Source organism: Gouania willdenowi, chromosome 14 (genome assembly GCF_900634775.1).
Source record: "Gouania willdenowi chromosome 14, fGouWil2.1, whole genome shotgun sequence".
Lineage (NCBI taxonomy): Eukaryota > Metazoa > Chordata > Actinopteri > Blenniiformes > Gobiesocidae > Gouania > Gouania willdenowi.
The window spans coordinates 12,803,578-12,819,162 of NC_041057.1; the positions used below are offsets into that span (position 1 = coordinate 12,803,578).

General features: G+C 39.5%; 1 protein-coding gene across 2 annotated transcripts in view; it reads left to right on the plus strand.

Moving 5' to 3' along the window:
• The first annotated feature begins 4,158 nt into the window (after positions 1–4,158).
• Positions 4,159–15,585, plus strand: part of LOC114475810 (transcription factor COE1-A-like) — a 100,531-nt gene continuing 89,104 nt past the window's right edge. For both annotated transcript variants that reach the window (XM_028466926.1, XM_028466927.1), the window contains exons 1-5: positions 4,159–4,465; positions 5,017–5,173; positions 5,726–5,789; positions 6,691–6,746; positions 14,944–15,017. In XM_028466926.1, coding sequence (XP_028322727.1) covers positions 4,338–4,465; positions 5,017–5,173; positions 5,726–5,789; positions 6,691–6,746; positions 14,944–15,017 — 479 coding nt within the window. In that variant the 5' untranslated portion in view covers positions 4,159–4,337. The remainder of the gene's footprint in view (positions 4,466–5,016; positions 5,174–5,725; positions 5,790–6,690; positions 6,747–14,943; positions 15,018–15,585) is intronic.

Consider the following 15,585-nt stretch of genomic DNA (forward strand, 5'->3'; position numbering starts at 1 on the left):
TTTTAGACTAAACAATAGTTGTAAACACATGTTTGCGTCCACATGTGCAGGCAGAACTTACAGTTTGCATTTTGGCAAAATCACTGGAAAAGTTTGAACATACTGTAGCGTACTTTTCCTAACTTTACTGATATTAGGGGTGTAAGAAAAAAATCCACTTGGCGATATATCGCGATATTTCACCGCGCAATTATTGTATCCATCCAATAAAATGTCAAAATTGATTTTTGAATCACGGATTTGAACAAAAAAATGTTTTTAATTAATTGCGCTAACATATGCAGAGCACATAAATGCCTGGATAAGACCTTGTTAAATGCACTCCTTAATGCATCTTAGTTTGGAAGTTGATTACTCTTTATATTCATAACGCATACTGGCACTTGTATAAATATATGTGGTTCCGTTAAAAAAAAAACAGTATATATAAAAAAAATTAAGAACTTCAATTCAGAATCCTTCAAAAAAGGTAAACTTTTGGATAAACATACCACTTGTTTTTGATATTAGTACATGAATTACAGTTAGTTACCATTTACTTGTTCTTTCAAATAAATATTATTTCATATTTCATACCATTTTGTACTTGTAAAGGTGAAATTTGTAATCATTGATATTGCAATATATCGTGATGTATATCGTATCGTTTAGTGTCGGGATATTATTGTATCGTGACACACAAATCGTGAATCGTATCGTGTCGTCAGATTCATGGCAACGCACATCCCTAACCGGGGCTGGACCTGGCACTTTTGGCCATAGTGGCCCACCCTACACAACATATGAGAAGACATACTGTATCTGTACATTGTATTGTTTCAAAAAATTAAAACAAGGTGTAGAATCCTATATGGAAGAGAGTAACCAATAAGGAGTTTCATATTCTGTTTGGATACTTTAAAGATGCTTATCTTGGGAAAGCTGACCACAGTGTCACAATTCCCATCTTGAATGGAAAGTTTATTCAAATACACAATTGTGCCCACGGTAAGACCATTGATTCATGTAATATGACAATATGATATATAGATATATTCAATCAATTCTATCTCTCTCACACACCATGGTGACCATCTCCAAACCAGCAAAGACAAGGTTGTAAACAAAACTCTATAGACTCATATTATAATGCATGTATTGAGTTTGACTGAATACAATGAGTCTTGTTATAATTTACTAAGTTGAGCATTTGTACACTTTAGACTGAAATTTCCCCCAAATATTATTAAGGGAAGATGTGTCTCTAACAATCTTTAATAATAATGTAATTGTATTAATTTAAACTGTTTTCTAACTTTTTCTTACTCTTTTCTGTTTTAATTTATTGTTATTATTATTATTATTATTATTATTACAACAAACATCCCAAAACATTCTTATTGATAATTCCACGAGTTATCATCATCCAGACAGTTTTCCTGACTGCTTAGATTTTTAGCTCTTCTGCCAATAAATATCCTTTTCCCCTATTTTTTTTTTTGCACTTTCATCCATTTTTTGTCATTTCTTGAATCATCTTTTTGCCATTTCCTTCAAACAAGCTACCTTTTGCCCAATAAGTACCTTTCTTTTCCAATAAATCTGCAATTTCCTTTTCCCCCTATTATTTACCTCTTTTTGTTCCACATTTTTGCCCTTTTCAGAATCAGAATCAGAAGTGCTTTATCTATGCCGGGGGGAAATCACTTGTGTTACAGCCGCTCCGAAAAATATCCGCAATATTGTAGTTTTCTGTATTGTCAAAATAGAAAACTCGATATATCTCGAATCTCGATATATCACCCAGCTCTAAGTCCTATACTATAATACATGTATATGGATATGTATGTGAAGCACATGTGTTTATTCAATATACGTACAGTTCATATACAAGTCAACACGTTGCATATTTAATTTCACATTACTTGTCTTTAAGTTAAGACATTTACATTTGATTTATTTCATTACATATTTTCTTTTAACTTCTCATGCTCACTCATGTGGTTCTCTGGTATTCACTAATGACTTATAAACATTTGTTGCAGACTTTACATCCTTTAACACTTTTTAGAAGGAGTGTACTTGCGGCGCTTGTGATTGGCTGATTTTTCTGCTCTTTAGGGAGATAAACTCTCCGTATCATTTTCCAAGATATTTACACGAGTTCATTTGTTTTTTACGGTGGCTGGAAAGTGTCAGGTGAATGCATTTACAGAAATGAACACAAATGCAAACAGGTCACAACACGAATGCAAACCGGCCACAACGGAAGTGTTTCCGGCCGGACCGGTATTACAGTCGGACAGTCGGACGGGTATTATGATGTGATAGCCTGATATGAAAAATATAAGAGTATCCTAATCAACTTTCACTTACTTTCATACGCGTTTCGATGTTTTCTTCTTGTTCTTAACTGTTCTGGTGGGTTAAAAACATCCGCCAGAAACATGTCCGTCTGTAATACCGGTCCGTCGGAAACACTTCCCAGCCACCGTAGTTTTTTGGCCGGAACGTCTTCTTACATTTATCCATCTCTCTTCTGTAGTTGTTTCCGGTGTCACGGACTGAGTTTATGAGCATGCGCACTATACCGGGAAACGAGTTTCTGCTACTTCCGCTGTGATGTTTGCTACTTCCGCTGTGCTCAGTGAGTGACAATCTCAGTCAACAACTTGAGTAAAGCAATAGTGTCTCATGCAGCACTGTCAATACGAAAAGGAATAATTTATTTTCCAAAAAAAAAACATGATTATAATATACATAGCAATAAATAACAGTTAACCTAATGTAACTTTACAATAATAAGCTGTTAATCTTTTTTTTATTAATGGTCGACTGATGTGATGTTTTAAGCATTTTATTAAATCAGTACAGAAATCTCTGTATGACATTGCACATGGCAATTCCAGCACGGGTACATCTCAGTACGTAGCAGTCATGTACTGAAATGATAAGAGAATCTAAGTACAGAGGTAAACTCAGACTGTGACACCGGGTTTGGTCCCGCTGTCAGCACTAATCGCGCGAGAACCAGAACTGCCATCCAGGCCACTTCAGGTGGCGGTTCTTGCGAGGCTAGTGACAGCGTTCAGTTTGGAGAGGCAAAGGAATGTTTTTTATTTTTTATTTATCTTTTAAAAATTACTACATTAAAATGCAGGATCTTTACGGGTAAATACTAATACGGGACAATGGCGAGAAAGAGGGATAAAATACGTGAGTTTCCCGGCCAAAACGGGATACTTGACATGTATGCTCATGTCAAAATAATCATTTAAAAAAAACGTAGCGTATTGGATCGGCCCACTTCGGGTCGACCCGCCCACCGAGCCGGTATGCCAGATGGCCAGTCCATGCCTGCCCCTAACTGATACTGCCAAAAGAGAATTAAAAAAAAATCTTTCCCGCTTGGGCCCCATTAGCCACACTTACTGAACTAAAAAAGGGCCACTCACCGCATGCTTAGAACCACAGCAGAACGAAATAAAAAATGTATCCTAATTGCTTTTGGACTGTATATATTGTATTGGATGCTCTTCACCGCAAAAAAAAGTTGCACAGACCCCAGGTTTCCCTAAAGAACCATTTCATTATAGTAAATAGTTTAATTCCAGCCATAAAGTCATATTTATTATCATATTTCTGTTATAAATGTTTGATAAAATTATACTATTTTTTTTTTAGGTTAAAACTGAAGAAAAATAGAGAGAGCAACTGATTACAGCCCCTGGTCTGCTCTTTGTTCGTCTCTCGCTCTCTCTCTCTCTCTCTGCACCCCCCCTCCCCCCCTCGGGGTGGGAGAAGCCCATGTGTGGTTCTCATCTCGTCCTTTGGGAAGAGTCACAAAGCGACTTCCTCGGAGGAGAGAGGAGAGAGGGAGCTGTGCGTAAAAGACATCATCACACACGCACCCAAAAACTGTCCCGGACCTTAAAACCGAGACGTAAAAGAGCCTCGAGCGCACAGAGGGAAAAAGGCCCAGTGTCACAAATGATGAAAACTTCTTGATCTTTGTTTTTTGTTTTTTTATTTTTAAAAATCTTCTCTGACTCCGTAAACTGTGGATCTCTGCAGGCGCGCAACGGGTTGACTTTAAACATCTCTCCAGACTGGGACAGTCCACATCCTGACAGTCTTTTGACATCGTGGATCTTCTTTTTTTTTTTCTTTATTCCGGAATGTTTTAACACTCACTCCATTCTCAACACAAGAATCGGAGGAATAAACCACCGCTGCGTGATTTCCAGCGAAACGCAAAGAGCGCAGCCACACTTTCCTTCACCGGGAGGAGAACAAGTGCACGCGGCTGCGCGCGGGGACACCACTGCGGGCGTGTATCGAGCCGAGGACCGCGGTTCATGTTTGGGATCCAGGAGAGCATCCAGCGGAGCGGCAGCAGCCTGAAAGAGGAGCCGCTGGGAGGCATGAACGTCCGGAGCTGGATGCAGGGGGGCGGCGTGCTGGACGCCAACACAGCCGCCCAAAGGTGAGCCTCAGTATAGTCAGTCAGTCTGTCACCCAAAGGTGCACAAAAAGAGACTCCTTGTAAGTCAGACAGTGGATCTAACTGTTGTTTGGAAGGTTTGGGAATTATTTCCAATATGTAAAAGAGTTTCTCATCAACTAAGGGCAACGTGGTCTTTGGGGGACACGTTTATAATTCCCGTGTCAAATGGATGATGCGCACTAACTCAACTAAGTATGCATTTATTTATTAATGTTGCGGAATAAAACACATTTGTTTCAAATGTTCATTGGTTTATTTATTAGTTTATCACGATTTCGTTTTAACGAAATAATGCTGGCGGGAAACTTCAAAGGCAGGACGTGTAAGTTTCTATTTTCTTTGATAAAACGGTAAAGTTTGGCATATTATTATTAATAAAAAAAATAAAATTAATGAATTTGATAGGCCTACACAGTGTGTGGATGATTCCACATACACACATATATTATATATATAATAGGATTAAAAACATATGACAGTCTAACTCCACTTGCTCTGACACCGACCTGTTCCCGCCCGTGTGTCCGCAGTGGAGTGGGCCTGGCCCGGGCTCACTTTGAGAAGCAGCCGCCCTCCAACCTGCGGAAGTCCAACTTCTTCCACTTCGTGTTGGCCCTGTACGACCGGCAGGGCCAGCCGGTGGAGATCGAGAGGACCAACTTCGTTGACTTCATCGAAAAAGAAAAGGTCGGTAAAGATTAAAGGAAATAACACTCATAATTATTCTGGAAAATAACACATAACGCAATTCCTTATTTATTGTAATTCAAAATGTCATTATTATTATTATTATTATTATTATTATTATTATTATTATTATTATTATTATTATTGTGGGGGAAATGAAAGGCTTTCCATCCCTTTGTCTTTTGACATGTCACTAAATCGCTTTGTATATTTGGATTGTTTTAATAAAGCTTTAATAAACCCATATAAACTTCAGACCTACACCTGATCCTCCAACAATAAAAACACGCTCTATAGGCCTGTTACATTAAATTAAAGGAGGCTGTTCATCTATTATTGGCTCTGCAAAGCAAACCAGTAATTACATATTAATTAACACACAATAACAGCGACATTATACACCGACAATTAAAAGGGACGTTTTGTTTTTTTTAATATAGCTATTTTTCATGGTAAATTGTGTGTGTGTGTGTGTGTGTGTGTGTGTGTGTGTGTGTGTGTGTGTGTGTCTCTCTGTGTGTGTGCGTGCGTTGTGCGTGCGCGTGTGTAAAGGAAACGAGCGGTGAAAAGACCAACAACGGGATTCATTACCGATTGCAGCTCCTGTACAGTAACGGTAAGTTACTGAATATGTTTATAGATTAATAAATGAATATAATATGAATGCATCTTTGAAATCTAACTACCAACAGGCTGCCAAACTTAGGCCTATTGTTATTATTTTTTAATGTATTTATTTATTTAATATTATAGTCAGATATCGTTCATTTTTAGTAAGCACGTTTTTTTTAATATTTGGGATGTTGACAGTTTGAATTAAGAAGCTTGGCAGAAGCAGGAATATTTCATCCCTGATGTAAAACGTGAAGTTTGGCTCTTTATGTGTTCTTGCCTATATTTTTTAATATAGGGCTGATATAACACATGTTTAACAGAAACTCCCAATACAATATATTGATCCCAGATTAATAATTTGATATGCAAATCATTTCCCATGATTTGAATGATTGTAATGAGTTTAAGAAACAGAGAGGGGAGGGGAAAATAAGCAAAACTGTGTCATTGAGTTTGTTTGCAACACAAAAGGTGAGAAGTATCAGATTTAACATTGTAGAGTAGAATAAAAGTAGTTTTTTTTTCTTATTATTTTTTTTAAATATACAACCAATAACTCTTTCATTATAATAAATATATATTTGAAAATATTATTATTTTAAAAAAAAACAATACTAATGAAATACTGAATTATTGAAGTATATAATAAAAAACATTGCTTTTTGATGCAGTTTTTAGATCATTTTTAAATGCAAGAGTTTGTTTTCAATTCTATTTTTGATTACTTGCATTGAATTAATTTTGCAACATGTTCAACTTGTTGAGCAGGTTGTTTTGCATGTCAGGAATAATTACAATATTTCCCCCCTAATTTAGATTTTTATTTATTATCCTATTTCAAATATATTGATGCCATGTCATAACTCATGCATGGTTTGCTCCTCTCCTTTGGTTCCCAACAGGTATCAGAACAGAGCAGGACTTTTATGTTCGACTCATTGACTCCATGACTAAACAGGTAAGTGCGCATACACACACGCACACACGCACACACACACACACACACACACACACACACACACACACACACACACACACACACACACACACACACACACACACACACACACACACACACACACACACACACACACAGTCTCCTCTCCTGTTACCTCTGTGACAATGAGCAGCTCACACAGAGATGAGTGTTTAAATGTGAGTCAATGTATGGGTGGGGGCCCACACACACACACACACACACGCACACACACAATGTCTTGAGGCACATTTTGCCTGCACTTCTCTTGCTGTGATTAGAGCAAGGAGCGGGTGCTGAGGAACAGATGATTGCTGCTGCTCAGTTGGATGTGGAACCATTTAAAGGCACCTCTGGGATTTGGTTTGCTGAGTAGGATCCTCTCTGATCGGGTCCAATTTCCCTGTTAATGATTTTATTTTGGGTTATATGCACTTTTAGACAAGAAAAAGCAACAGTAAGAGTTAGGAAAAAGATGCAGACAACAGCACAGTAAAATGAGTATTTAGTTGTGTCGCTGATGAACCTGAGAGATTGTGTGAGAAGGAAAGAGTGTGCTGCATGGCATAAAGTGTCATAAATGGGTTAATATGACTCCAGACTGAGACATTCTTACACTTCTGCTGCACATGCTGTACATGTGGGAATCTGGCAGGCTTCAGAGACCACACTGTACAGTATCTCATCTCAATAAGACTGTTTAGCTTCAGCTTGTTGAGGTGACGAGTTACTACACACACCACACACACACACACACGCACACACACACTGAGCCAACATCCTTCCACTCTGTGCTGCTTTGCCAGCAGAATATGCTTCCGTACGCACAGAAAACCTGCTCATCTTTCCAATTTGCTCATCCACACTCTTCTGCACACACTTACATATGCACACTTCATACTGCGTGAAGCACACACAGGTGCAGCTCACACCTGCCTGCATCAGCACATAGAGAAAAACACCTTTTTTCTAGTCTCCTGGTTTGATTAATGCCATGTTGTTGGCAGCATATGACAAAAATGGACCTCCTGTGTGTGTGTGAGTGTTAGTGAGTGTGTGTGTGTGTGTGTGTGTGTGTGTAGCGGGGCAAATCAAAACAGTTTTCTGGCATCTTTGTAAGGGTTATGCCATAATATTTTGTTTGCAATATAAAAAAAGTCCACTTGTGGACATAGCATGTGATGGTTACAACTGTTTTTCTCACAGTAATTATACTTTGTTTTTGCATTTGAAATCTAGTTGCAGCTTTATGTGTGGAGTCTTTCTTCCCTCCCTCCCTGTGCTCATATGGGTTTCCTCTTGACATCCATAGGAGTGCATGTGAATTTAAGTGTCTCTATGTGTGGGCCATGCAACAAATTGTCTAGGTTGTACACACACTTGCACCAGCAAAACCAGTGACAGGCCAGTTAGGTTAAGTCTCTCCTTAGCGGGAGCACAGTGGCACAGTTTCAATTGTATCTATTATGATTGTAATCTGGATAATAGGTGAGATCATATGCAATTGTTCCTCTGTAATCTCTCTCAAATGAGTTTGATCTTTATCTGAAATTTAAGAACTGATTCATAATCATCAATAATAGAATCGCAATTAATCTTTTTTCCCTGCACACGCACAAAAAAAGGTTGTTAATGTCGGATCTACAAAGAACCTGGACCATTTTTCTTTTAAAGATATGTACAATGTCTATGTTTGGCTTTAGTGTTTGATTAGTGTTGTCACGTGTCAACATCAGTGCAAGTGTTTGCATGCGCTTATCTTTTACTGCACTTATTTCACAGCTTTTACACAGTTTTAACTACCAGGACAGCAAATTCTACCACTTAAACCCTGCTCCTCCTTCTGTTTTTGTTCTATTTCTGTCTGTTTACCTGTTTGGTGTGTGCTGAAGACCAAGAGCTGGTTGTGCTAAATGAGAGAGGACAGCAACAAAGCATGTCGCACACTGATCCAGACTCTGCCCCTGAGAATAAAGAGTCTGTAACTGCAGCCGTTGGATCACTTTACTAGTCGACCTGACATTAACGCAGGAGGAAGTGTGTTTCCCAGCTTAGCGGATTCTTGTTTACATGCCGCGCATGTCACACTACTTCAAAGGTGTAAAGAGCAGCAGCAAAAAGATGGTGTGTGAAAAAGAATGAGGAGGCAGGGAGGGGAGAGAAGCAGATGAAAGAGAGGAGCAGAGCGATGGTGGTGACAGTAATGAAGAAGCTGACACAAACATGAACCAGGGTGGTAAAAGATAGGCCACAGAGACTGTTTTCTAGATCAGTCAAGTGATTTTTCCAAAAAACTGAAAATATTTATTTGAGGATTCGGATGCTTCTGGAGTTTGGACAGAACAACCCGATGGTTAGCAGAAAGATTGTCTGTTATTATCCAAAAACTGATCTCATAATGAAGTTCTTATTTGCCTGGCGAATACATACACCTCAAACAAAGCATGATGAGGGAACACTTGGCCCAGAAAAAGGAAATCTGGGAAAGAAACATGGTATCATTTTTAGTGGATCAGCAGAATGAGAAAAGACCCGCTGACTTCCTCTATTATGTAAAATTGCAGAAACCTGACATGTCTGGATTTCACTTTGCTGGCTTTATAATTGAAGGTTGTTGTATTGTTGGTTAAATAGTTTAACTAAAGTTTAGTAGGTTAACTAAAGCAGACTAACAAAGTGTCGGCCAGGAGTTCATGGTATGATAAACTTGTCAACTTTGTCATGTCTTTCTGTCCCTATGTTACAGAAAATCTAATAGAACCAAACAGAATTAATAAATACACGTATAGGCAATGGTGGACGAAACAAATAAGGATGGGTTATTGATGGATCCATTGGTGGTAGCGTAGAATGAGGCTCCTTTCACACTTGGATAGTTCAGGACTTGGGTTGAATGCGTAGATCAGCTGATAACTTTATCACCTTGATTTGGCTCGGTTCACGTTCACAGCACGCTTTTTGAATGTGGCTTGTTTGGCCATTGGTGCCGTAATGGTTTTCTACACTCTGGGTGGAAAACCATTACGAGAAGAAGCAGCGCGTCTCATCTGTTGGTCAAAGCGGGTTGAAATTCTACGTTTTCTACATGCTCTTTCACTGCATTCAACATTGTAAGGACCAGTTGAAACAATTGAAGAAAAATTTGCTTTTTTAAAGGCGCAGTCTGCAACTCTAATAAAAGTGACTTTTTGTCATATATGCTAAAGCTGTCACTATGTAAGGTCAGCCTTACATGAAACTTGTAGTTTGTGTGAATAAAACAGACTCATTGAGCCCCCCCTGCTGCTCCTGCAGCCTTTGGCAGATTGCCAGAATGCATTTCGACCGAGCAAAAAGAACCGATCAGAGCCAGGATTGTGTTTGATGGACTGTCTGACAGCCGTTGCTCACAGTCCCCGCCCCTTTCCCAGAACTAGAGCGCAGTCTTTTTTACAGTGTATGGTCTGGAGGAGTAGAAGATGGAATTGGTGACTTTTCTGCTAGAAAGGTGATTACTGCTGCTTGATTTACATTATGTTTGATTCGTAATTGTTACACTAGAACTCTGTGGTGCATGTGTTGTTTGTGTGCGCGCAGCAGCCTCAAGTGACTGTGTTGTTGCTGCTGGTGCTCAGTTGTGTGCACATTGAGAGAGAGAAGTGCTGCTTTTATCAGAGCATGTTATATTACTGTGATGTTGCTCTCGGACTAACGTTAGCTTGTTAGCTCCTCTGAGGGAGGGACTTTGCAAAGTTTGGAGGAAAGGCAAGAGAGCAGCGGGGAGAGAGGGATCTGAGAGTTGCGGACTGCACCTTTAATCCACTCTAGATTTTGTTTGCATGCTCACACCCACTCATACGAAGCAGACTTTCTGGGCAAAGAAATCATAGCATTTTACCTGCGTCCGTCTTCCCGTGGTGAACGTGTCCCTTGTCATTTTTAAGAGGAGATGGCAGATGGTGGTGTTTAGGAGCCATTGATGTAGCTTACCTCCATCAGGAGGACTGTAATTTGAATGAATGACGGTTTAAGTTACAGAGAAAGAAAAGTTTCTTGCAAAACCAATATCGTGGACAGATGTCAGCAGAAACTCTCGCAAACTTTTCACAAGTTACAGATTTCTCTGACATCTGCTGGTTTGGCAAGAAATGATGTGCACACGATGATAAGCTGATTTATGATTTTTTGGAGGAAAATCCAGGTTTTTTCTGTTCTGTTCTTTGCTAATAAAGATAAATGTATTCACCTAGCCTGAAGTTTGAAGGTTTTTACGTGTGTGGGTGGGTGTGGTTGAACGCAGAGAAGAGAAGAAGTGAGAAGATGAGGATGGCTGCAGAGCATTGACAGTGATGCATGCTTTTCTGGAGCAGGAAATAAGTTCACGGGAAGTTTCCTGGCCCACTCGGTTCCCAGAAAACCATGAGTAAAACTAATCACAGACAGAATTGTGGCTCATGCACTCCATTTCCTCTTCAAATTTGGACTGTCATTTTCTACGTTTCCCACGCTCAGATGTGATTTCATTTAACTGGAATTAGGGGGAATATCGCTGCTTTAACTTTGATGGCAAGACGTTATAAAAACAGTTTCCAGTGTCTTCGATTCTTGGATCTGCCTCAGCGGAGCAATAACAGAGGTGTCCTTGCGTTGTCCAAGGCTGATGTTTAAGCTGTTTTCAGTCTGGATAAAATGCTCGGCCTGTTTTCAGGATTAATGATTTTTTCTTCACATGGAGCCAAATGTGGAGATTGTCCTCAAGTATCTGCGGTGAAACTGCAGCCCTTATTGAAATGTTAGCTTAGCATTAGCTTACACTGCCTGCGGTTGATTTTGCATGAAGCTCTTATTAGTTTTGTGTCATGTTACCCATCGTGCTTCTGCTGAACCGGTATAGTCATATCTGGAGGAGTGGAACACCAGGAACCTTTGAGGCTCCAACTGTATAAGTTTCAGAAGGGATACATGTACATGTACATGCTTGGAAAGTTAAGTGACAAGAGCACCAGGCCCTTAATCGCACAGAGACTCAATTCCCAAAAAGAGGGGGTAGGCTATCTTAGAGCCAACTATTAGTATAAAAATGCTTCAGGCTACAAAAAGGGGGCCTTCAGATTGTACAGACAAAGCCACTACCCTCTAATAATGCTGGAAAGCTCCCAGCTACTTTCTGACGGACATTTAGTGCTGTAATTTCTTTAAATTCGGAGCCTGGTCTTCAGTGTTTGCACAAGTTGGGGCCCCATGCGCCCTTTCCCTGGAGCCACTGAAAAGGGGTTTCATCTGGTCTTGACCATTGAATTGTACGATATTTCTTCAAACCCCACCCCCCCTTCCCTTCATGTGACCATCTGTTGCCTCACAAATCCTCATCTGCAGTCATCACTTTGTTTAAAGTAATTGCATGTTTTGATGGCAGAGTCGTCAGTGACATCTAAATCAGTCCGACCTGATGACAAGTATTTATTAGAAGTAGAAAAACCATGGATATGAAGAAAAAAATGTGTATTTTGTTTGGTTAAGGGTGGGGTAATACACATACACGACAATGTTTTTCAGACAACATGAGGATACCCAGGTTATCCTGTTTGCATGTGATAATAAAGCAAAGATCAGTCCAGCAGCAGAAGGACTGAAGTGACCAAGTGAAACACACCACTTATACCTGATCGTGACCTCCATCCAGGCAACAACATGCTAACTGCCCAATGAATGTAGTGTACATACAGTAGAACATGCGTTAACATACAAAACAGTATCTGTAACAAATCTCCAATTAACTTTGTCTTTGCCATAACTCAAGTAAAAGCCCCCAACCTGACATACTGTATGCAGCTGCTTTTGATAATTATTTGCTTACTGGTCTAGTTTTTGTTTTTGTTTTGTGCATCAAAACCTGTAACTGAAGGCTTCTCAGATATTAAGGAAACCGTAATTCAGATTTAGACACTAACTGATTCATTATTTACCTATGATAGTGACTTTAAATTATTTTAATTGAAATATTTTGACATTTAAATTGAGATGCATTTTTCTTGCTTAATCAGATTGTGAATGGCCTTTTATTATATTTGACTATACTAGTGCAGTGTCCGTAGGAAGTCGCCTATGTGTTGCTATAGAAAAGTGGGAGGGTAGGTAGCTTTTTTATGGATGGCCAAATGAGGTTGTGTTTGAAGGTGGGACATCATCACTGTAGAGGTAGGACTAGTGACATCATCACTGTAGAGGTAGGACTAGTGACATCATCACTGTAGAGGTAGGACTAGTGACATCATCACTGTAGAGGTAGGACTAGTGACATCATCACTGTAGAGGTAGGACTAGTGACATCATCACTGTAGAGGTAGGACTAGTGACATCACTGTAGAGGTAGGACTAGTGACATCATCACTGTAGAGGAGGGACTGGTGACATCATCACTATAGAGAGGACCAATGTTCCAATGTTCTAATGTTCTAACTGATGACATCATCACTGTAGAGGAGGGACTGGTGACATCATCACTATAGAGAGGACCAATGTTTCAATGTTCTAATGTTCTAACTGATGACATCGCTGTAGAAGTAGGACTGATGACATCAGCACTTAGTCCGTCGACTCAGGAGGTGGGGCGTGGGGGTGGAGTGTCCAAACAAATCCGACGTTGCACAGCCTTGAACCAAGCAGCAGCCATGTTGAAACTCTCAGGTCAGTCTGATCCTGATTCGCAGATATATTTGAGGAACACACACACGCACACACAAATATATTTGAAAATGTCAAACTGTAAAGGCGGGCTAAGTTTTTAATAATTTCTAAATATTCTTTGTGTTTACCTTTTATCTTGTTCATATTTGGTTCATCAGCATAAACTAATTTACAGTAGTGTTTTATAACCATTATGTTGTTGCGATGTCTTCCTTTTGTTTCCTTGTACAAAAGGTTTACATTGGTTTTATATTAAAATATTGTTTAAAATGATCAGTTAAGTTTATACCATCTTGCAAAGGAGTCGTTACACTGATCAGGACTTCAACTGACATAATATTATTTCAAAATGAAATGAATTGCAACAACACGGTTGAGGGTTAAACTAAACTATTTCATGACGATCTAATCCCTGTTCACGTTTGGATTCAGGTTGAGGCTCTGGTTCTTACGGGACTTTGATTTGAATGTGACTAAAATTCTCAGATTTTGTTTCAGAATTTTTTCCATTTCTGTTTTCTAATTCGGATTCTAACTCTTATTCTGATTTACTGATTTTGATTCCAATAACATGGATTAATGATTGATGTGGCACGCAGCTGTTGTTCAATTTCCTAGTCTACATGACGTCATCCCTCGTTGTTTAGAGATGTCACACTTTGATCAAGGAAACTCGAACTGAAGTTAAGTTAAGTTCGATGAAAGAACAGAAAAAGCTGCTTCCTGCTTACAGGGGAAACTGAGCCTGTCACTGGGTTAGACTCCTCACACATCAAACAAACTACAACAGAAGAAAGTCAGATAGAGTGTGTCTATTGGTGGGTGGAGGGTTTATTGTTGTTGAGTGACTCATGGCTTTTCTTTATTCTGATCTCAGTATTATGGTGTAGTTAACGTGATATATATATATATATCAGTATTAAAGTTTCACATGCTCATTATTTTGTGAAACGTCTTAATTACTTATACGCTCACATGTAGGTTTACCTGAGTGGTGGTGAGAGATGGCCCTCTCACGCACACGCACACGCACACGCACACGCACACGCACACGCACACGCACACGCACACGCACACGCACACGCACACGCACACGCACACGCACACGCACACGCACACACACACACACACACACACACACACACACACACACACACACACACACACACAGTGGGTGAAATCTGAAGTGTTGCTGCTGAGCTATGAGTTCTTTGAGGTGAAGTGTGAACTAACGTACATGTTATCTCAACAGTGTCACCGTCACGCACTGACTGAAGAAGAAGAAAAAAAAAAAAAGAATACAGCTACAATATATAAAAATACATCACATTATCTCACTGTTTGCCATGTTTGTTGGTTTTTTTAATTTCAATATTTTAAATCGGATCATTTTTCCCCTCGATGTAGTGAGTCCACCTACCTTATCATCATTATCCTCTTTAACTTTAGGGATTTTAAGTGATGAATTAAAAGGACTTTCAAGTTGATTTATTTGTCCTGTATCTGTTTTCAGGCGATTGTTTATGAAGGCCAAGATAAGAACCCAGAGATGTGCAGAGTGCTGCTGACACATGAGATCATGTGCAGGTAAGAACCTAATCCAAATTTTTTTCTATTTATTTATTGTATTGTTTGTATTTTAACCACACAGAGCGTTCTCATCAATCACCTTCACACCTTATATTTCCATATCTTAAGTTGTCCTCCCTTCCTTACTCGTGAACAACACACACACACACACACACACACACACACACACACACGAGGCCATGTTTGTAGAAGAAGATGAGTTTTGGCTATCAGTGCTGTTGCTTTAATTAAAATCTAAAGATGCATTCCTTTGGAAGTAGATTGGGAAAAATGAATTCTATTCATAGAGCCGCTCTACCAACCTATCACATACAGAGGAATATGTGTTTGCGGGAACATGTGTGGTGTGTGTGTGTGTGTGTGTGTGTGTGTGTGTGTGTGTGTGTGTGTGTGTGTGTGTGTGTGTGTTTGAGGGAGCAAAGGATTCCCGGTTAATTAGGACACATAGAAACTCATTAGTCAATCTGAACCCTTCTGTTGTTTCAGGGCAAACAAATGAGCCTTTCTCTACAAACTGACGATGAAATATAGGCATGGATTCACTTACACACACACACACACACAC